Source organism: Pseudophryne corroboree, chromosome 7 (genome assembly GCF_028390025.1).
Source record: "Pseudophryne corroboree isolate aPseCor3 chromosome 7, aPseCor3.hap2, whole genome shotgun sequence".
Taxonomy (NCBI): domain Eukaryota; kingdom Metazoa; phylum Chordata; class Amphibia; order Anura; family Myobatrachidae; genus Pseudophryne; species Pseudophryne corroboree.
In genome coordinates this window covers 143,389,513-143,412,362 of record NC_086450.1, presented here as the reverse complement: position 1 = coordinate 143,412,362, position 22,850 = coordinate 143,389,513, and the positions used below count along the sequence as shown (strand labels likewise).

The 22,850-nt window shown below is 44.1% G+C and overlaps 1 protein-coding gene across 1 annotated transcript in view; it reads right to left on the bottom strand.

The window, feature by feature from the left end:
- The window catches only part of LOC134943465 (protein mono-ADP-ribosyltransferase PARP15-like), a 175,712-nt gene that overhangs the window by 84,176 nt on the left and 68,686 nt on the right, over positions 1–22,850 (bottom strand). The window contains exons 2-3 of the mRNA XM_063932296.1: positions 11,623–11,796; positions 641–798 (exon numbers count right to left, since the gene is read on the bottom strand). Coding sequence (XP_063788366.1) covers positions 641–798; positions 11,623–11,796 — 332 coding nt within the window. The remainder of the gene's footprint in view (positions 1–640; positions 799–11,622; positions 11,797–22,850) is intronic.

Below are 22,850 nucleotides of genomic sequence, written 5' to 3'. Positions count from 1 at the left end.
GCCACTCCTAGATGGGCCAGGTGTTTGTGTTGGCCACTTGGGTCGCTTAGCTTAGTCACACAGCTACCTCATTGCACCTCTTTTTTTCTTTGCATCATGTGCTGTTTGGGGACTATTTTTTAAATCTGCCATCCTATCTGAAACTGCAGTGCCACTCCTAGATGGGTCAGGTGTTTGTGTCGGCCACTTGGGTCGCTTAGCTTAGCCATCCAGCGACCTCTGTGCACATTTTAGGACTAAAAATAATATTGTGAGGTGTGAGGTGTTCAGAATAGACTGGAAATGAGTGGAAATTATGGTTATTGAGGTTAATAATACTATGGGATCAAAATGACCCCCAAATTCTATGATTTTAGCTGTTTTTGAGGGGTTTTTGTAAAAAAACATCCGAATCCAAAACACACCCGAATCCGACAAAAAAATTTCAAGGAGGTTTTGCCAAAACGTGTCCGAATCCAAAACACGGCCGTGGAACAGAATCCAAAACCAAAACACAAATTCCGAAAAATTTCCGGTGCACATCACTAGTACCAGTTTAGGGCAGAATGTAAATATGGGCCTGCAAACCAACATATGCTTCATAAGTTACTGGTGACTGACAACTGAACGGTGCTGAACAAGATAATCTTTATATATTTACCTGATAATTCTGAAAAAAAATTAAATATTCTTCATAAACATCCGGATCAAATACAACAACATTGATCTCTGAAAGGATGGTCATTGTGGTAGGATCAGCTAGGTACTCTTCAATGCCTTTCATAACCAGATTAATTGAGATCTTGGGATCTAGATTAGCTGCTCCTGAAACAGTAGGTACCAAACATGATAATATGTTATTCTTCCATTTATAGGACAGATAAACTACAGACAGGAAATATTTTCATACACTATGAATTATAATGCTACATTTAGCTGTACAAGTCTTAACTTGACTTTCTCTGCAGTCCTTTTAAAAAAGAAAGTTTAACTAAGTTATTTATTTGCTTATTTTATCCTCCCACTAGCTATAGTCAGCCCCAACAGCTGGAAGATACTGTTATGATTCCAGCACTCTGGTCTGAGGAGATATTATTGCGAGGACCGGAGCACTGGAACGAGATGCTGGGAAAGGGAACGGGAATGGAAAATAGCCCCTGGCGCCCTAACTCCGTTGTCTCACCCGTGCTGTCAGAAATCCCCTGCGAGACTATGGTTGCTTGAGCCCTTGGCAGCCGCGTTTGAAGGGCGGATTATGTCTGCCCAACTCCGATGCCCCCCGGTCTTAGTGAGAGACAAAGGGAAATCCGAGACAGGGAGATAACAAGGGGCCCTCTGACTAAACAACCAGGCCAGGGGCTACAAGCTAACTCAAAACTAGAATATGTGCAAAAAAACCGCCAGAGAAAAGGACAACCAAAATATCCACTTGTCCACTTCTCCTACCCGGCACCACCGAGTTCCAGAGAGGACTTGTGGAAGCGGAACCCTCCGCAAATGCTCCGACAACAGAAGATATAAAGATAAAGCGGCTGAGCCGCAACACACGGCAGAGCCGCAACTCACGAAACACCACTCGATGTTAAACGGTGATCAGTCAGGACTCCAGGGAACAAAACGACTTCCTGGGATGAGATGACAACTCCCGAATACTGGACTTCTGAGGACAGGAATGACCGGATACAGCAGGACTGGAAACAGACTCTCAGCAAACCAAAGCAGCATGCAGGAAGCTATTACCGGCGTCTGTGAGAAGCCCTGGGAAGATACTTAACAGGGAGTCCTCCAATCAGCTGCTTAGAGCCTGATTGGAATAAATGCCGTGCAGCTGCCTTGCTGCACGGCCGGAGGACAGGTGTATGTGTTAGTTCATTAAGCCCAGCAACGGGGAACGCGGTCCGCCAGTGGCGTCCCCGTTGCTAGGGTCCGTGCGGCTCAGCGCGCCCGGCGTCTAGCGTTGCTAGGGAGCCGGCGGCTGAACGCGCACAGCGTCCCTAGTTGCTAGGCGCCGGGCCGCGCGGACAAGCGGACCCCGGCGCCTAACAGATACTTTGTATTGCTGTAGGAAGAAAAGCTCTAATTAGAAAAGTGTCAGTAATACTTGCTGTGACATCTGTGGGATCAGTGACATAACTACCGTGGGTGCAGGGGATGTGGCTGCTATGGGGCCCGGGCTGTCCTCAGGGCCTGCAGCTCTCCCTGCACACTGGCATGCTGCGCCGCACTCTGAACTGCCTCGGACACTAACTTCACATCGCAGGAAGTCATCTACTGGGCACTATGACTCAGTTGCGCAACAAAGAGATGACCTCAGGGTAGATGCTAGAACCAAGTGGGCTAAAGGACCTCTGACGTCAGGGGGAGGAGCTAGGCCGGCGGGATAGTCATTTCACTATCCATGGCACTAACTACTCTCTTCAGCAACCTGGTGGCAAGAGAAGCGAGCCAGCGAGGGTACATTTCGGATACCCTGTTTGGGCCTTGCTCCACCCCTTGGTGACGTCAGAGGTGCTTTCCCCAACTTGGTTTTAGTCATAACCATGACCTCAACTAGAAGAGCTTGTGCATGTATTGTGCGGGGCAAGAAGAGCCCTCAGACAGCAGCATGCACGTTGTCTCAGAGAGCAGAAACCATGAAGTGCCGACTGTCAACAGAGGTGAGAAGATACAGAGACAGTCTGGTGAGGACACAGACTGCTACTGGGAATGGGCCAAGGAGAGACAGATAGTCAGGGCAATCATAGTAGAGAGACTGGGGATGGGATGGGGCAGAGACAGTCAGAGAGAGTTGGGGGAAGTAATGGGACAGAGGAAGCTGGGGAGTCAGGACACAGAGACTGCTGGAGGAGCAGAGGCGGTTTAAGAGAGGAGGAGGCCAGTGTGCAGCCTTCTGCTTCAGGGGCCCCCTCCTCTCTGACCGAGGCACAGCATTTAATACTTACCTCTCCTGGGTCCCCCGGCGGTGCCATCCTTCTCCGCAGCGGCAATAGAGTCTGAGACCAGACTCTATTGCGCATGCGCCAACCTCCGGAAACATGGCGCGGCGGACGTTTTCCCGAAGATTTTGCTACGGCTCATGCGCAAAACTCCGGAAAATGGCCGCCATGTCATCTTTCTTGGGTTTTCAGCAGGTGCAATAGAGTTTGTTCCCCCTAGTGTTCAAACTCTATTGCGCTGCCGAAAAAGGGATGGCTTCGACGGGGGACTTCAGAGTGGTAAGTATTAAGCAAATGGGTGCAGTGTGTGCGGGGTGGGCCCCCCTGGACCTGGTGGCCCGTGTGCCTTACACACCCTGCACCCATTATAGAAACGCCAATGTGGAGGAGTGATGGGATAGAGAGACAGTCAGAGAGAGCTGGGGGAGTGATGAGACAGGGAGACAGTCAGAGAGTGCTGGGGAATTGATGGGACATAGAGATAGTCAGAGAGAGCTGAAGGAGTGATGGGAAAGAGAGACCGCCAAAGAAAGCTGGGGGAGTGATGGGACAGGACACAGTCAGAGAGAGCTGGGGGAGTGATGAGACAGGCAGAGAGAGTTGGTGGAATCAGGATACAGAGACTGCTGCTGACAGAGATCAAGAGCGCTGGGGGAGTGATGGGACAGAGGGACAGTCAGAGAAAGCTGGAGGAATGATGGGACAGAGAGATAGTCAGAGAGGGCTGATGTAGTCACAGGACATAGAGACTGCTACTGGGGATTGAGCAGAGAGACAGTGAGAGAGATGCGGGAACCACAGCACACAGTGACTACAGTACATCTGAGGGGGTGTGGTTCATCAAATCGACAGTGTCTAGGTCGACAATGTTTAGGTCGACCACTATAGGTCGACAGTCACTAGGTCGACATGGATGGAAGGTCGACAGGGTTTCTAGGTCGACATGTGCTAGGTCGACAGGTCTAAAGGTCGACATGAGGATTTTTTTGTGTGTCGTTTTCTTCGTAGAGTGACCGGGATCCTAAATTAGTGCACCGCTTCGCTCGCCATGCTTCGGGCATGGTGCCTTCGCTCCGCTACCGCTTCGCTCGGCACACTTTACCGTTCCAATCGTAGTCCACGTGGATCGTTAAGTATAAAAAAATTTAAAAAAAGAAAAAAAATGTGAAAAACTCATGTCGACCTTTAGACCTGTCGACCTAGCACATGTCGACCTAGAAACCCTGTCGATCTTCCATCCATGTCGACCTAGTGACTGTCAACCTATAGTGGTCGACCTAAACATTGTCGACCTAGACACTGTCGATCTTCAGACCGGATCCCATCTGAGGATTGAACAGAGAAAGACCGGGGATAGCAATAAATGGTGGCAAACTGCTCTAATCAAGCTGGTAACAATCCTCAGGTGCTGCGGGAGGGGGTTACTCTAGACAAGAAAAACAAAAGGGATTTTTCCCACGCACTCTGCTGGCTGTTAGTAAGAAGAACTATATACTATGTAATAATAGAAAATGTAGAGCTCTTCGTTACATATGTTTTGCAAAAGATATGATAAGCCTCCAGGCCACTTCACGGCTGCTCTATTACTGGAGGTCCCTAACTAAGCATAAGTCCAGGGCTTGGACCCCACAAAGTCGGCTCAGGCCCGACCACCCTAGGGTAGCACACCATTAAATGGTGTGCTGCCCTAGGGTTGTCGGGCCTGAGCCGACTTTGTGGGTTCCAAGCCCTGGACTTAAGCTTTGTTAGGGACCTCCAGTAATAGAGCAGCCGTGAAGTGGCCTGGAGGCTTATCATATCTTTTGCAAAATATATGTAACGAAGAGCTCTACATTTTCTATTATTACTAGTGATGAGCGGGTTCGGTTTCTCGGAAACCGAACCCCCCCGAACTTCACCCTTTTTACACAGGTCCGAGCCATACTCGGATTCTCCCGTATGGCTCGGTTAACCCGAGCGCGCCTGAACGTCATCATCCCGCTGTCGGATTCTCGCGAGATTCGGATTCTATATAAGCAGCCGCGCGTCGCCGCCATTTTTACTCGTGCAATGGAAATGTTAGGGAGAGGACGTGGCTGGCGTCCTCTCCGTTATTGTTGAACTTGAATGTGCTTTATTGCTTAATTGTGGGGAGGACTGGGGAGCAGCTGTATAATATAGGAGGAGTACAGTGCAGAGTTTTGCTCATCAGTGACCACCAGTATACGTTGTCTGCCTGAAAAACACTCCATATCTGTGCTCAGTGTGCTGCTTTATTGTGGGGACTGGGGACCACCAGTATAATATTATATAGGAGGAGTACAGTGCAGAGTTTTGCTGACCAGTGACCACCAGTATATAATATATAGCATTACGGTACAGTAGGCCACTGCTGTACCTACCTCTGTGTCGTCAAGTATACTATCCATCTAGATTCTATACCTGTGGTGCATTTCAGTAGTGCAGTTTGCTGACACAGTGACCACCAGTATATATAGCAGTACGGTACGGAAGGCCACTGCTGTACCTACCTCTGTGTCGTCATTAAGTATACTATCCATCTACATTCTATACCTGTGGTGCATTTTAGTTTTGCAGTTTGCTGACACAGTGACCACCAGTATACTATGTATAGCAGTACGGTACGGAAGGCCACTGCTGTACCTACCTCTGTGTCATCATTAAGTATACTATCCATCTACATTCTATACCTGTGGTGCATTTTAGTTTTGCAGTTTGCTGACACAGTGACCACCAGTATACTATATATAGCAGTACGGTACGGAAGGCCACTGCTGTACCTACCTCTGTGTCGTCATTAAGTATACTATCCATCTACATTCTATAACTGTGGTACATTTTAGTTTTGCAGTTTGCTGACACAGTGACCACCAGTATATATAGCAGTACGGTACGGAAGGCCACTGCTGTACCTACCTCTGTGTCGTCATTAAGTATACTATCCATCTACATTCTATACCTGTGGTGCATTTTAGTTTTGCAGTTTGCTGACACAGTGACCACCAGTATATATAGCAGTACGGTGCGGAAGCCACTGCTGTACCTACCTCTGTGTCGTCATTAAGTATACTATCCATCTACATTCTATACCTGTGGTGCATTTTAGTTTTGCAGTTTGCTGACACAGTGACCACCAGTATATATAGCAGTACGGTACAGAAGGCCACTGCTGTACCTACCTCTGTGTCGTCATTAAGTATACTATTTATCTACATTCTATACCTGTGGTGCATTTTAGTTGTGCGCAGTATATATAGTAGTAGGCCATTGCTATTGATACTGGCATATAATTCCACACATTAAAAAATGGAGAACAAAAATGTGGAGGTTAAAATAGGGAAAGATCAAGATCCACTTCCACCTCGTGCTGAAGCTGCTGCCACTAGTCATGGCCGAGATGATGAAATGCCATCAACGTCGTCTGCCAAGGCCGATGCCCAATGTCATAGTAGAGAGCATGTAAAATCCCCCAAACAAGTTCAGTAAAATGACCCAAAAATCAAAATTGAAAGCATCTGATGAGAAGCGTAAACTTGCCAATATGCCATTTACGACACGGAGTGGCAAGGAACGGCTGAGGCCCTGGCCTATGTTCATGGCTAGTGGTTCAGATTCACATGAGGATGGAAGCACTCATCCTCTCGCTAGAAAAATGAAAAGACTTAAGCTGGCAAAAGCACAGTAAAGTACTGTGCGTTCTTCTAAATCACAAATCCCCAAGGAGAGTCCAATTGTGTCGGTTGCGATGCCTGACCTTCCCAACACTGGACGGGAAGAGCTTGCGCCTTCCACCATTTGCACGCCCCCTGCAAGTGCTGGAAGGAGCACCCGCAGTCCAGTTCCTGATAGTCAAATTGAAGATGTCACTGTTGAAGTACACCAGGATGAGGATATGGGTGTTGCTGGCGCTGGGGAGGAAATTGCCAAGGAGGATTCTGATGGTGAGGTGGTTTGTTTAAGTCAGGCACCCGGGGAGACACCTGTTGTCCGTGGGACGAATATGGCCATTGACATGCCTGGTCAAAATACAAAAAAAAATCAGCTCTTCGGTGTGGAATTATTTCAACACAAATGCGGACAACAGGTGTCAAGCCGTGTGTTGCCTTTGTCAAGCTGTAATAAGTAGGGGTAAGGACGTTAACCACCTCGGAACATCCTTCCTTATACGTCACCTGCAGCGCATTCATCATAAGTCAGTGACAAGTTCAAAAACTTTGGATGACAGCGTAAGCTGTCCACTGACCACTAAATCCCTTCCTCTTGTAACCAAGCTCCTGCAAACCACACCACCAACTCCCTCAGTGTCAATTTCCCTCCTTACCCAGGAAAGCCAATAGTCCTGCAGGCAATGTCACTGGCAAGTCTGACGAGTCCTCTCCTGCCTGGGATTCCTCCGATGCATCCTTGAGTGTAAAGCCTACTGCTGCTGGCGCTGCTGTTGTTGCTGCTGGGAGTCGATCGTCATCCCAGAGGGGAAGACGGAAGACCACTTGTACTACTTCCAGTGAGCAATTGACTGTCCAACAGTCCTTTGCGAGGAAGATGAAATATCATAGCAGTCATCCTGCTGCAAAGTGGATAACTCAGGCCTTGGCAGCCTGGGCGGTGAGAAACGTGGTTCCGGTATCCACCGTTAATTCAGAGGCAACTAGAGACTTGATTGAGGTACTGTGTCCCCGGTACCAAATACCATCTAGGTTCCATTTCTCTAGGCAGGCGATACCGAAAATGTACACAGACCTCAGAAAAAGAGTCACCAGTGTCCTAAAAAATGCAGTTGTACCCAATGTCCACTTAACCACGGACAAGTGGACAAGTGGAGCAGGGCAGACTCAGGACTATATGACTGTGACAGCCCACTGGGTAGATGTATTGCCTCCCGCAGCAAGAACAGCAGCGGCGGCACCAGTAGCAGCATCTCGTAAACGCCAACTCGTTCCTAGGCAGGCTACGCTTTGTATCACCGCTTTCCATAAAAGGCACACAGCTGACAACCTCTTACGAAAACTGAGGAACATCATCGCAGAATGGCTTACCCCAATTGGAATCTCCTGGGGATTTGTGACATCGGACAACGCCAGCAATATTGTGCGTGCATTACATCTGGGCAAATTCCAGCACGTCCCATGTTTTGCACATACATTGAATTTGGAGGTGCAGAACTATTTATAAAACGACAGGGGCGTGTAAGAGATGCTGTCGGTGGCCAGAAGAATTGCGGGCCACTTTCGGCATTCAGCCACCGCGTACAGAAGACTGGAGCACCACCAAACAATCCTGAACCTGCCCTGCCATCATCTGAAGCAAGAGGTGGTAACGAGGTGGAATTCAACCCTCTATATGCTTCAGAGGATGGAGGAGCAGCAAAAGGCCATTCAAGCCTATACATCTGCCCACGATATAGGCAAAGGAGGGGGAATGCACCTGACTCAAGCGCAGTGGAGAATGATTTCAACGTTGTGCAAGGTTCTGCAACACTTTGAACTTGCCACACGTGAAGTCAGTTCAGACACTGCCAGCCTGAGTCAGGTCATTCCCCTCATCAGGCTTTTGCAGAAGAAGCTTGAGACATTAAAGGAGGAGCTAAAATAGAGCGATTCCGCTAGGCATGTGGGACTTGTGGATGGAGCCCTTAATTCGCTTAACCAGGATTCACGGGTGGTCAATCTGTTGAAATCAGAGCACTACATTTTGGCCACCGTGCTCGATCCTAGATTTAAAACCTACGTTGTATCTCTCTTTCTGGCAGACACAAGTCTGCAGAGGTTCAAAGACCTGCTGGTGAGAAAATTGTCAAGTCAAGCGGAACGTGACCCGTCAACAGCTCCTCCTTCACATTCTCCCGCAACTGGGGGTGCGATGAAAAGGCTAAGAATTCCGAGCCCACCCGCTGGTGGTGATGCAGGGCAGTCTGGAGCGAGTGCTGACATCTGGTCCGGACTGAAGGACCTGCCAACGATTACTGACATGTCGTCTACTGTCACTGCATATGATTCTCTCACCATTGAAAGAATGGTGGAGGATTATATGAGTGACCGCATCCAAGTAGGCACGTCAGACAGTCCGTACGTATACTGGCAGGAAAAAGAGGCAATTTGGAGGCCCTTGCACAAACTGGCTTTATTCTACCTAAGTTGCCCTCCCTCCAGTGTGTACTCCGAAAGAGTGTTTAGTGCAGCCGCTCACCTTGTCAGCAATCGGCATACGAGGTTACTTCCAGAAAATGTGGAGAAGATGATGTTCATCAAAATGAATTATAATCAATTCCTCCGAGGAGACATTCACCAGCAATTGCCTCCAGAAAGTACACAGGGATCTGAGATGGTGGATTCCAGTGAGGACGAATTAATAATCTGTGAGGAGGGGGATGTACACAGTGAAAGGGGTGAGGAATCGGAGGATGATGATGAGGAGGACATCTTGCCTCTGTAGAGCCAGTTTGTGCAAGGAGAGATTGATTGCTTCTTTTTTGGTGGGGGCCCAAACCAACCAGTCATTTCAGTCACAGTCGTGTGGCAGACCCTGACGCTGAAATGATGGGTCCGTTAAAGTGTGCATGTCCTGTTTATACAACATAAGGGTGGGTGGGAGTGCCCAAGGACAATTCCATCTTGCACCTCTTTTTTCTTTCATTTTTCTTTGCATCATGTGCTGTTTGGGGACAATTTTTTTGAAGTGCCATCCTGTCTGACACTGCAGTGCCACTCCTAGATGGGCCAGGTGTTTGTGTCGGCCACTTGTGTCGCTTAGCTTAGTCACACAGCGACCTTGGTGCGCCTCTTTTTTTCTTTGCATCATGTGCTGTTTGGGGACAATGTTTTTGAAGTGCCATCCTGTCTGACACTGCAGTGCCACTCCTAGATGGGCCAGGTGTTTGTGTCGGCCACTTGTGTCGCTTAGCTTAGTCACACAGTGACCTTGGTGCGCCTCTTTTTTTTCTTTGCATCATGTGCTGTTTGGGGACAATTTTTTAAATCGGCCATCCTGTCTGACACTGCAGTGCCACTCCTAGATGGGCCAGGTGTTTGTGTCGGCCACTTGTGTCGCTTAGCTTAGTCACACAGCGACCTTGGTGCGCCTCTTTTTTTCTTTGCATCATGTGCTGTTTGGGGACAATGTTTTTGAAGTGCCATCCTGTCTGACACTGCAGTGCCACTCCTAGATGGGCCAGGTGTTTGTGTCGGCCACTTGTGTCGCTTAGCTTAGTCACACAGCGACCTTGGTGCGCCTCTTTTTTTTCTTTGCATCATGTGCTGTTTGGGGACAATGTTTTTGAAGTGCCATCCTGTCTGACACTGCAGTGCCACTCCTAGATGGGCCAGGTGTTTGTGTCGGCCACTTGGGTCGCTTAGCTTAGTCACACAGCGACCTTGGTGCGCCTTTTTTTTTCTATGCATCATGTGCTGTTTGGGGACAATTTTTTAAATCGGCCATCCTGTCTGACACTGCAGTGCCACTCCTAGATGGGCCAGGTGTTTGTGTCGGCCACTTGGGTCGCTTAGCTTAGTCATCCAGCGACCTTGGTGCAAATTTTAGTACTAAAAATAATATTGTGAGGTTTGAGGTGTTCAGAATAGACTGGAAATGAGTGGAAATTATGGTTATTGAGGTTAATAATACAATGGGATCAAAATGACCCCCAAATTCTATGATTTAAGCTGTTTTTTAAGGTTTTTTGAAAAAAACACCCGAATCCAAAACACACCCGAATCCGACAAAAAATTTTCGGTGAGGTTTTGCCAAAACGCGTCCGAATCCAAAACACGGCCGCAGAACCGAATCCAAAACCAAAACACAAAACCCGAAAAATGTCCGGTGCACATCACTAATTATTACATAGTATATAGTTCTTCTTACTAACAGCCAGCAGAGTGTGTGGGAAAAGACAGGGGATAGGCAGGTTTTTGTAATAGGGTGTGGTGCAGTTTGACGGAGGGTGTGTGACGTCAGCTCCGGCCCCGATTAGCCTGAATTTTTCCGCACTGGAGGAGTAAGTATTGAGCTACGTATAGACTGAATGGGAAAAACATTATTATGATATGAACAGTCTTGCAGCTGTCCGCTGACTGAGGGGAATTTTCGCACAGTGTACACATGCAAACGCACACTTGCACGGGGCAAATTTTCACTCCCCCTGGCGGCGACTATCTGATCGCAGGACAGTGTAATTTGCAGCACAGCAATCAAGTCTGAATTAGGCCCTTCATTTCTTATACACTTTAGCCTCCATTAAATATTTACACATATTATAAATATTTATAGGAAAATAGAGTAAATAGTCATTTGAACACAGGCTTTTATTTAGGGTGTACTATGAAAAGTCGACATTCAGAATTTAAACAGGTTCTGAATTACTACAGTCAAAATATCAACATGGACCTTAGGTCAACCAGAAAAATGTCAACATTCACGTATGTTGACATAGTTAAATAATGGATGTCAACATACAGTTTTTTTGCATAATTAGCCTAACCCTAACCCTAAAATTACCAGAAGAATTTATTGTTGACATTCTGGTGATGACATGTTAAATGTTGACTTTATAAACATGACAACATTTTAACCATTTGTGAATGTCAACATTTTTCTTGTAGACCTTATGTCTGTGTCAACATCCTGACTGTCAACATTCAGAACTTGTCGACTTTCTGACTTGATACCTGTATATGAGCTTGAATTAATATAAGAGTCTAACAATTTTTATTACCTGTTCCAATTGCTGGGAGACTAATGGTCCTCATATCATCTCTGTCACACGCTGTAAGTGCTTTCTTTACTGCTTCCACAATGACCGTCTGTATTACATTAATCAGGTGAATTATCTTTTGGCATTTCAGATTTCCAGCTGAAGTTACAACAAATCCATCATTTGGGAGTTTACCTGAAATACATTGTGCAAGATAATGTCATTGGAATTTTTCCATTCACTAATCCGTTGGTTCCCAAACGTGGTCCTCAAGGCACCCCAACAGTCCAGGTATTAGAGATATCCCTGCATGTGCACAGATGGCATAATCAAACTGACTTAGGTGCTAATTTAAGTCACCATTACCTAAGCATGAATAGCCTTAAAATCTGGACTGCTGGAGTACCTGGAGGACCGCATTTGGGAACCACTGCACTTATCTTAGGATGTTCCTTTCCAGACCATTTTTCGGGATGGTCCTCAAGAGTACTGAGTACTGGCACATCTTATTGTCATTTTTTCTTTGTTACTGGAAACAGGAAGTTCTTCTGCTGTTATTGGTATATTTGAATACTCCTTCTTGGAACTTGTATCACAAAAATAGTCCATTCCTGCTATTTCTTAGACCCAGGAGACACCTGGGGCCGAATGCAATTATGGACGAGTTCGAAGGCCGTGCGAGATGCCAGCCGAACCCAGACTTTTTTTTAAAGGGGCAATTTCGTACAAGGCAAATGCCTTGTAAGTGATTGCCCTTTTAAAAAAACATCCAAGTTCGGCTGACATTCTGCACCGCTGCCAAACTCAGGTGTCATTACATCCAGCCCCTGACCTGATCTTCAGCAGTTTAGCTGAGTACTGTTTTTTTTTTTTTTTATATAGAAACCGCCCAACTCTTTATTTTATTTAACAGATTTGCAACACTTCCTATATAATAAAAGCCAACTTTGCTCCTCACCTCTGTTAGCTGCACAGCTCAAACCGAAAGTGAAACTGAAGAGAGATGTTACAGCCTTCTAACCTGCTGCTGGTAATATTAATAATACTGATCTGACTGTTTCACACTTGCTGCATACAAAGAGAGGGGGCTGGGGAGAGAGAGGGGGTAGGGGAATATGGGAACTGTGGGTGGAGAGTAGGGTAAGGGCAGATAGGGACTGGAGGAAAAAGAAAGAGGGCATGAGGCTTGGTGCAGATAGGGACTGGGGAGAGAGTATTATGAGTTTGAGTGCCTGGAACTCAGGAGGGTGAGTGGCGACTGGGGAGTTCCAGCACTCACTTGTGGAGCTGCAGCCGGATATGGATAACTGCAGCTGCCTAAGCTAACCCCCGACTCCGTTATTCCTCCCAGTAGTTGGTAGGTGCCTGCAGAGCTAGTTTTCTCATTTAGCAGCTGCGTTTGAATGGGCGAATTAGGTCCGCCCAGACTCCCATGCCACCAGGTCTTACGAGGTACAAGGCACCGACTGAGACTGAGAATAAATAAGGGGAAAACTACCTAAGACTCACGTACCAACTACGGGAAGAGAATACAGAGAAAACAATAAAATGATTATGTGCGTCGTGGCCGCCAAAACACAAACACAGGAACCAAAGCAAACAGGAGGAATTGAAGGAGACGACTCCGTCGCCACTCAAGGTGCACAACAAAAAGGATCGTAGCCAAGACACAACATGCGACTCCCTCGGCAAAGTAAATCACAATGGCTGCGAGAACCACAATACAAAGAAAGTATAACAAAAGATGTGACCTCTGCCACTAAATGCACCAGAGCCGCTACTCACGGCGCCACGAGAGGTGAAACGAGAATCTGCCGAGGCTCCGAGGTGTACTGGAATCGGATCACATCCACTGAAAGCAGAACCAGGAGACAAGCTGGACTCAATCCCAAAACAAGATGTTGGCCACAGGAACTCCAGGAATGACAGGCTGGGAATGGAACCACCAGAGACTGACAGACTGGATCTCAGGAAGCTATCAATGGCGGGGCAGTACTCACAAGGCCCCCTTAATAAAGGACCTGCCCAGTGCTTAAAGTGGTCCTAGAGAGGTGATGGAACTCACCCCCCTCTCCCCGGGGGCCAATGCGATAAAGGTATTGCGTGTGCATACAAAAGGGGCGTGGTCTCAAAAAGAAAGAGGCGTGGTCACACAATAGTATCCCCAATTAAAATTATGCCGCACAGTAGCACAATCTTATTCCCATTACAACACATTAGTGTCCCTTATACACAAAACCCACAGTAGTAGCACCCCTAATACACATAATGCCCAAAGTAGTAGCACCCCATAATACACATAATGCCCACAGCAGTAGCTCCCCATATATAATGCCCACAGTTGTAATGCCCCTTAGGCAATATCCACTGTACTGGTAGTGCCCACAGTGGTAGTGCCCCTTATATAGAGCCCAAAGTAGTGGTGCCCCTATGTCCCCAGGAGTGATGCCCCTTATGAAGTGCCCCTTTACAGTGCCCTCATTAGTAGTGCCCCCAGTAGTAATGCCCTTAATGATAATGCCCACAGTCATTTTGCCCCCTCTAGTTATGCCCCCAGTAGTTTAGCCCACAGTGGTAATGCCCCTGCAGTTATGACCTCAGTAGTTTACCCCCCTTTAGTTTAGCCCCCCCAGTGGTAATGCCCCCAGTAGTTTAGCCTCCCTGTAGTTTAGCCCTCATGTAGTTTGCTCCCTGTAGTTTAGCCCTCCAGTAGTAATGCCCCCCAGTAGTTTACTCCCTGTAGTTTAGCCCCAAGGTAGTTAGCTCCCCGTAGTTTAGCCCCCCAGTAGTAATGCCCCCCTGTATTTGCCCCCAGTAGTTAGTCCCCCGTAGTTAGCCTCCTTGTAGTTTTCCCCAAGTAGTTAGCCCCCAGTAGTAATGCCCCCAGTAGTTAGCCCCTTGTATTTTTCCTCCTTGTAGTTTGCCCCAGTAGTAAAGCTCCCAAGTGGACCTGACGGAACGCAGTTCCACTCCATTCCGGCTCACTTTAACCCCTGGCCCTGTCAATAAGCAGCCCTGCCCCTAGCCCTGACTACTCAGCTGCGTCCCGGCTGCTTAGAAACAACCGGGACTGAACTAATCAGTGGCTGCCTGGCATCCCTGGTTGTGACACGCCGGCCCATTGCCCAGCAACGACCGGGAGCCAGCGTGTCAAACACACGGCCGCGGTGGCTGATAGAGAGGAGGGTAGGGGCACATAGGACATGGTGGGGGGGGGGTAGAGAAGGAGGAGGGGCAGGGTTCTGTGCTCACCACTACCACACCCCAGACAGGCCATGCCTAGACCCCTCTGGCCAGCTTCTGGTAGCTACTGGTGTCCTCTACCCCCCAGACTGGCCGGGAGCTGTGTGGCGGCTGGTGACCTTACACATGCCAGTACTGATGTATATAGTGCAGCATCATTATAGCCTGCCCATTACAGTTATAGAGCATCTATATTTATAAATGGTTAATGCTACACAGGCCCTGGTGTACATCATTTTGACCCGCTTTGAACTAGTTGTTCCATAATGTACATCCCTTTTAACATAGCGTTATATGTCATTTATTTCACATGGATGAACTGAAATATATAATTACATGATCCCCGATTATTGAATAAGGATACAATACTTGTGACTACTGTGTTGCAACATGGGACCTGTAGCCAAAATTGTTAGACTAGTTTTCCTTATATTTAAGTTGAAAATAACATGCATAACTTATGATAGCTGTGTATGTTCTCAATAGGATTGCAATTCAGGCCATAGTAAAAGGATTATCAACCCAAATTGAGTTTTGTTTCATCCACAGGGAAAACTCCAGCATAGAGATTTGGCAAGTCTGCAAGCAATATGTAAAAAGTCCACCAACAGAATGAAAGATTACACTACAGTCTACTGTGTACCATTCGACGCAGAGCGGGACCCACTACATCTGAGGACAGGAGGATCTCAGGTAAGAAAATGTATTTACCTATACTTGTCTAACTAAGGGGGAGATGTATGTAGCAGTGAAAAGAGTGGAGAAGTGAGCCAGTGGAGAAGTTGTCCATGGCAACCAATCAGGGCTGGATTAAGGCCCACATGGGCCTGGAGCTGAAAATTTTCAAGTGCCTATACTGAGATGGAAAGGTGTTGTGACCAGTGCAGTGTGGGTGTGGCCCGAGTCACGTGTGGGTCTGTACCCTGTACACTATGTGCCCCAATGTCTACCTAAATACATAAACATAGAACAATTGGATAATTTTGTGAAAATACTACAAAACCAATTTTAATACATATGATGTATGATTGTTTGGGAAGCTGTCATCATTCTGCTGCCAGCATGATGGGGCCTATTTTTTGTGTAGGCCTGAAGCTGTAGCTCCAGCTGCCCCATTGTTTATCTGGCCCTGCAACCAATCAGCTTTGAGGTAATATTTATAAAGTGCATTATATAAAATAATAAATAGCAGCTTATTGGTTACCATGGGCAGCTTCTTCACTGGCTCACTTATCTACTCTTTTCACTGCTTCATACATCTCCCCCTAAATATCAAAGGTCTATTCCAGTAGCTATGGTGAGGAGATGACCTCCTGGCTGGCTTTGCGCACTGACGTGTCAACTAGCCACTACTTCCTGCGGGCGCCAAGAATGTATAACGGAGGAGGGCCACACAGTTCAGGGGCCTTTTTCATATGGAGGTCTACACATGGGGGTATTTAGGTATGTTTTTGGTAGTATGATGTATCCCTGATGATTATATATCAAAAGAGAGAAAGCTCCAGCAGGCTTTCATGACACCAGATTCAACAGATGGTTTCATGCACTGGGAGTGAGAGAGACAGATCCTTTAGGCTAGAGGAGGGTTAAAAAGTGAAAAGGAGGACAACTGTTTTAAGAGACTAAGGAGTGATAGAGTTGATAATTAGCCATTATATTGGGTTATAATAATCAAATGCTTTTTATATCAGAAAGTTGTGTTTAAGCAAGGTTTGGACATATTTCAGACTGATATATAGAATATTGGAACTATGAGTTAGTCACGCACACCATTGTTTGAAAGGGAAGTAGCTAGCATCCTGTGCTCTCTACAGAAACAGAAATGCATCTAAATGCAGTTCTCAGAGGAAGTTGAGAACAATAGATAGGCGGATGTGAAAGGATGTTGGCAGGGCGTAGTGGAGCTAGGAATGTATGACTTTATTATGCTATAAATTTACTGGAAATTATGTATTGAATGTTACAAAATGGAAGGGACGTAGCTTACGTTGAACCAATGTTTAGACTGTAACCCCTCCTTTGGGGAGGAGATGTGAGCTGGCCAACTATGGCTGAATGTGAAATGTATGTGTATAAAAATGCTAGCAGACCAAAATAAATTCAGAATACTTGTGAGACATATCCTGTGTGGTTGTTTCATTTGAGTGTTCTCCCAACGCGTTGGCCCTTGCTGCAAAGAGGTGACTTGATACTTGAAGGATTTTTCTTTAGTGACCAGACGCAGCTGATGAGGCCAGCTCCATCAATCATGGGGGCTCGTCCGGGATGACAGATTCAAGAAGAGACATCTAATGAATAATTTCTGTTTTGGAATTGACCGGCTCTCACAGACTCTGATAATACCCGGGGTGAGTAATAATTGTTACTCAAAATCATATTCTCTGAGTGTCGTTCTAATTACATTATAGAGAAAAAAACTTTCATTCATGTCCTTTTTGACCGTCATCATAGAACCCGATTATCTTGTCACACATCCCCTAGACTAACTGAATTATATTGTATTGCTTAACTTAAAGGTGTATTGCTTGTTGCAGCTTAAAGCAGATAAGGCGTATTGCTTGTTGCAGCTTAAAGCAGATAAGGCGTATTGCTTGTTGCAGCTTAAAAACAGATAAGGCGTATTGCTTGTTGTTGTTTATATGTTTATGTGTTGTACAAGTCTATTGTGGTTGAAAGGTTGTTTCGAATTTTTGTCAATGCTTTATTAGCGCATGCGACCGCAGAGCAACCAGTGCTGTATTATGGTACAAAGGAATACCTTGGTTGAAACTTTATGCAAAACTAACCAGTGAATTTTTTGCAACATAGATAAGTATCTCAGCATGAGAAAGGTGTTTTTACAGAGTTGTGATTATTGTGGGATGTCATTTAAATGCTCAATTGTTATCAGTGCATAGAAATGAACCATATCCTTTATGCTTAGCTGATTAACCTACTGATCATTTTAAAAATACCAGCAGTGTGTCCAACAAGTTTTCAGAAATGTTAGAAGATTGAATATGGTGTTTAGATTGCATGTATTGTAAATGTGATATATTACAGTCAGACAAGTTAAATTAATCTTCAGAAGAAACAGAAAAAAGGAGATAAACGTGTGTCCAGACAAAGCCTAAGCCAGTGGTACATAATTAACTTCTCGCACAACTAGACATATCCCTCTTCGCCGCAAGTGGATACGGCCACACCCATAGGGCTTAATTACCCCAATGGGAGGGAAAGGGAGAAAGATGGAAACGCGTTCACCTATAGGATTGTTGTGATGAAAAGAAGGGGAGAAAAGCATCAAACACATTGATGCCATTCTTAAAAGGGCCAATTTTCCAAAAGACGGAATATTAGACCCACAGGCTTGGAAAAGATTTCAAGTCACAGATGGTCACTGGTTACAGAGAAAGGGTTATCTGGACACTGTAAATATATGGCAAACTGTTTCACAAGAAGTTGAAGATGAAAAAAACAATTAGAAGGGAAGATTATCTGTCTGATGTAATGCCACCACCCTATGCTCCAATAATACATAATACCGTTAACAGTGGTATACCCACTGACGGTGTAGCAGGGGGGTCAGATCCCTCACTAGTACCAGTACAAGCAGAACAAAAGACACCGGCTGTTACAGGAGCCTTATATCCCTCACTAGTACCAGTACAAGCAGAACAAAAGACACCTGCTGTTACAGGAGCCTTATATCCCTCACTAATACCAATGCATGCAGAACAAAATGCACCTGAAAAACGTTATTTAAATGCTTTAAGTTTTGTAGAGAACCCAGAAGGTACGCTGGTCCTTAGAGATGGTGTAACCAGTATGTGGATGATATACCTTTGTGCTATAAATTATTTGAAGTGTTGAAGTCAGATACTAAACAGTTGTGTTTTCTTGCAGAACAGGACACAAGGTGTCGCAAGACAAAATTCGACGGTGTGCTGACATAGTTAACTATCTAGGTCATTATTTGGCAGTAGGCCAAAGACAGTTAAACCCTCAGAGGGTGGACAATACACAAACAAACAATAGCAGCGCTAATTAATTAATAACACTTGATGGATTGAGTGATAAAACCTTATATTTAATAAGATGGCGATTTTAAGCCATAATTAAAAAGAAATGTGCACAGCTCATAAATGAATAAAATGGTATGGGTCTCAACTTAGATTGCCTAATAATATGCAGTCCGTTCCTATATTGTGAACTGGGTAAGTAGATGAGTGACTTAAATGTGCAGAGAGACTGACTGCGCAGTCTGACCATCCAACTTTACCAATGCCGCTAGAGGTGAAGTCCTTTGGGAATCTTTGATGTTTGCAAATGTCCAAAACGGGTTCCTCAGTATTTTGCGGTGTCCTTCTCCTTAGGTGGTAAGTTGTTGGATGTCACAAGTTCTTAATTGCCACAATTCATCTGCAACGGTAAACGTCCAGTTCTGGTCCGGATGTAGGCAGTAAAAAGTAACGAATGGTGACCCAAAGATAATTACTGACGCGTTTCGCTGTAAGCACTACAGCTTTGTCAAAGATAATTCCTGACGCGTTTCGCTGTAAGCACTACAGCTTTGTCAAAGGTTATCCTTTGACAAAGCTGTAGTGCTTACAGCGAAACGCGTCAGAATTATCTTTGGGTCATCATTCGTTACTTTTTACTGCCTACATCCGGACCAGAACTGGACGTTTACCGTTGCAGATGAATTGTGGCAATTAAGAACTTGTGACATCCAACAACTTACCACCTAAGGAGAAGGACACCGCAAAATACTGAGGAACCCCTTTTGGACGTTTGCATACATCAAAGATTCCCAAAGGACTTCACCTCTAGCGGCATTGGTAAAGTTGGATGGTCAGACTGCGCAGTCAGTCTCTCTGCACATTTAAGTCACTCATCTACTTACCCAGTTCACAATATAGGAACGGACTGCATATTATTAGGCAATCTAAGTTGAGACCCATACCATTTTATTCATTTATGAGCTGTGCACATTTCTTTTTAATTATGGCTTAAAATCGCCATCTTATTAAATATAAGGTTTTATCACTCAATCCATCAAGTGTTATTAATTAATTAGCGCTGCTATTGTTTGTTTGTGTATTGTCATTATATTGGGTGTGACTACCCCATTAAGTTAGCAGCAGCATTAGAGGTGCAGCAACTTTAGCGCCCGATCCTTTACCTATTGGTAAAACCTATTTTTTCCTCAGAGGGTGGAGCCTTGGTATACATTTATTAAGAGATACACATGTATGACCAGATGATAAATCTCTGAATACAGTAATTTTTTTTGTAAATGATATGTGCATGCATTCAAGTTCATATCCAAAGAAAGTCTAGAAGGTAATACAAATATTACACTTTATCATGAATAAGACATTATGGATACACAGTCAGAGCCAAACCATCAACTTATGTAGAAAAGAAAAAAATATATACATTTAGAACTGTGGTTAAGCAGTAGATTTTGTATAATGTGTACATCTTACCTCTGACAGTATACAACTTTGATACAGCTGCATACTTGTCTTCCTCACCCCCAAAAGTGGGGAGTATACGGAATATAATGTGGACGAGTAAGACAATTACAATTATTACATTGCATTTATAGCCAACTTTTATTAAGGGGAAATGTCATGAGTTATGCAAATCTAAGGGTAACTAGCATGAAATAGATTCACAAGCTTTCTATGGTAGGATGAAGTGTAATGGAGAAGTATACATTGTGTTTTGGCATGGGACCAAAATAACAAATTATGTGATAATGAGAGGGATCGTGATGGTGATAAAGAAAGCTATAGCATGTTTACCGCAGATGTTTGGGTTGATTAAAAACAACATTGTTTTAATACAACATAGTTTAATGCTAAAAAGGAACTATAGTATGTGTAACAGGTGTTAAGGGGTTATTTGAGAAATTAATAATAAGGCCAGATGTGTGATCTATTGTTTCAAAGACAGTAAAGTTTCTTTACTGATAGAAAGAGTTTATAGGAGTGTGGAAAATACTTTTCAATTAATATGTGTAATGTTGAGAATAAAATAAAAAAAAAAGGTCATAATTTGACAGGGAAGGTTTAAAGAATTAAGCATTATTAATCTACAAAAGAGACAGGAAAGGCAGAATTTGAATCATGGCATGGTCCAATCATTGGTTCAATAGTGGTAGAATTACACCCAAGCCTCTGCTCAGCCTCTCTTCTATATAAATCTATTTTGTTGTTTTTTTGTTTGTTTTTTAGAATCCAGCAAAGATATATTATCCAGAGCAAAGATATATTATCCAGAGACTGATTCAAAACTACAAAATGATTTGACGATTCAAATGTGTCACACAAATTATTTAAACAGTTACAAGAATATCAAAAGCTGCAAGAACCTTGGAAAGATATTTAACCAACACTAAAACACACAGTCCGGCACAGGACAAATCACTGAGAGTTATGGTGAGAAGTTGCTTATGTTTCGGTTCCATTACAGATCGCATAGGATGGTCCTTGGCAAGTACCGCTGACTGCTGATACAGCCGTTGCAAAGGCTGCAGAAGAAGGACATCTAGATCCATGAGCTTGCAATGAAATGAGAAGGTCAGAGACCAGAGCTTAAAGGAACCTAAGACTAAAATAAATAAATAAAACAATTTTATGGAGATACAGAGACTGTTACTACTGTTACTACCACAGAGTTGTATTTGAATGAACCCTTCAATCAAGATAGAGATGATTATGATCATTGATAATAGACTATGTGCTTATAAGCTAATATCCTACAGAACTTTTAACATTTCTGAAAGTATACAGGAGCAATGTTATCTATAACAGCATTAGGACTTGTTTTTCTTTTTATTTGAAGAGAGAGCAAGCAGACGTGTGGTGTAGGTATAAGTACTCATCCATTATTGTGGATGGGAATTATTTCAATAAGACCATTCCTTCCTCTTTTCTAAACAGGAAATCCAGAGGGATTTATAACTGGTGTAACGAACACCCTTTGAAAACCGTGGTTGTGAGTATTATACTCCACGTGAAGATAGATGTATAGATTAATGCATGGATAATTTAATAATTTATATTAGTCCAAGGAGTATCCAGTCCAGCAATACCATTAATTGTTGGAAAGATTTTGGGTACTGCTGCTATATAAATTGTATTGCTAATTATTATTATAATTGTTAGATATGTATACAAAGACAGCATTGTATAGTAATATATAAATTGTATTGCTAATTATTATTATAATTGTTAGATATGTATACAAAGACATCAGCATTGTATAGTAACAGACCAAAGTTCTCTATGTAAGTTACATTTGATGTGATTACCTAAACTTTATAGAGTTGTGATAATAGTGAAACAGCTACATGTGTATAAGATACAACAGTATCTCAAGAAAGAACCACTGGTGATAATATCAGCTACACATATCGGGTGTATTTCAGTTAATGGAAATAAAATAGGTCAATAATACAGGTAAAAAATGAACTTATGTAGATAGAAAAGGTTGATTTAAAGGGAATGTGAAAGGATTGTTACAATACACAAACCTAATGTTTCTAGATGTGCTAGATATAATGAGCTAGGTATATAAAAAGTAATGGTCACATAGGATGTTCATTAAAGTTTATGATTTAGTAAATGTATTTTACCAGGAGTAGATTTAAAGGTTAAAAGAGATATCATACATAACGGAGAATGTTAGTTGTCACTATGTCCTTAGGATATGATATACAATTGGTTACCTATTAATTCTGAAGATGTTTGTTATTTAAGAAGATTAATTTAGCAATTTTATACAAAAACACATAATAACTTAAGAAAAGTTTTCTTGCAGGATGAACTATTCCTAAAAAGAGTAATTGACTCAGTAATCAGGAAACATGTTCCTGCCACCAGAGCATCAATAAAACCTCGAATTGGTAAAGGAGGATAATAAGTTCTCCTATGGCTAATGAAGTCGTATGATTAATCAACTGGGAGTTGACGTTTTATTTCATTTAAAAGTTATTGATAACATGATTGAACTTT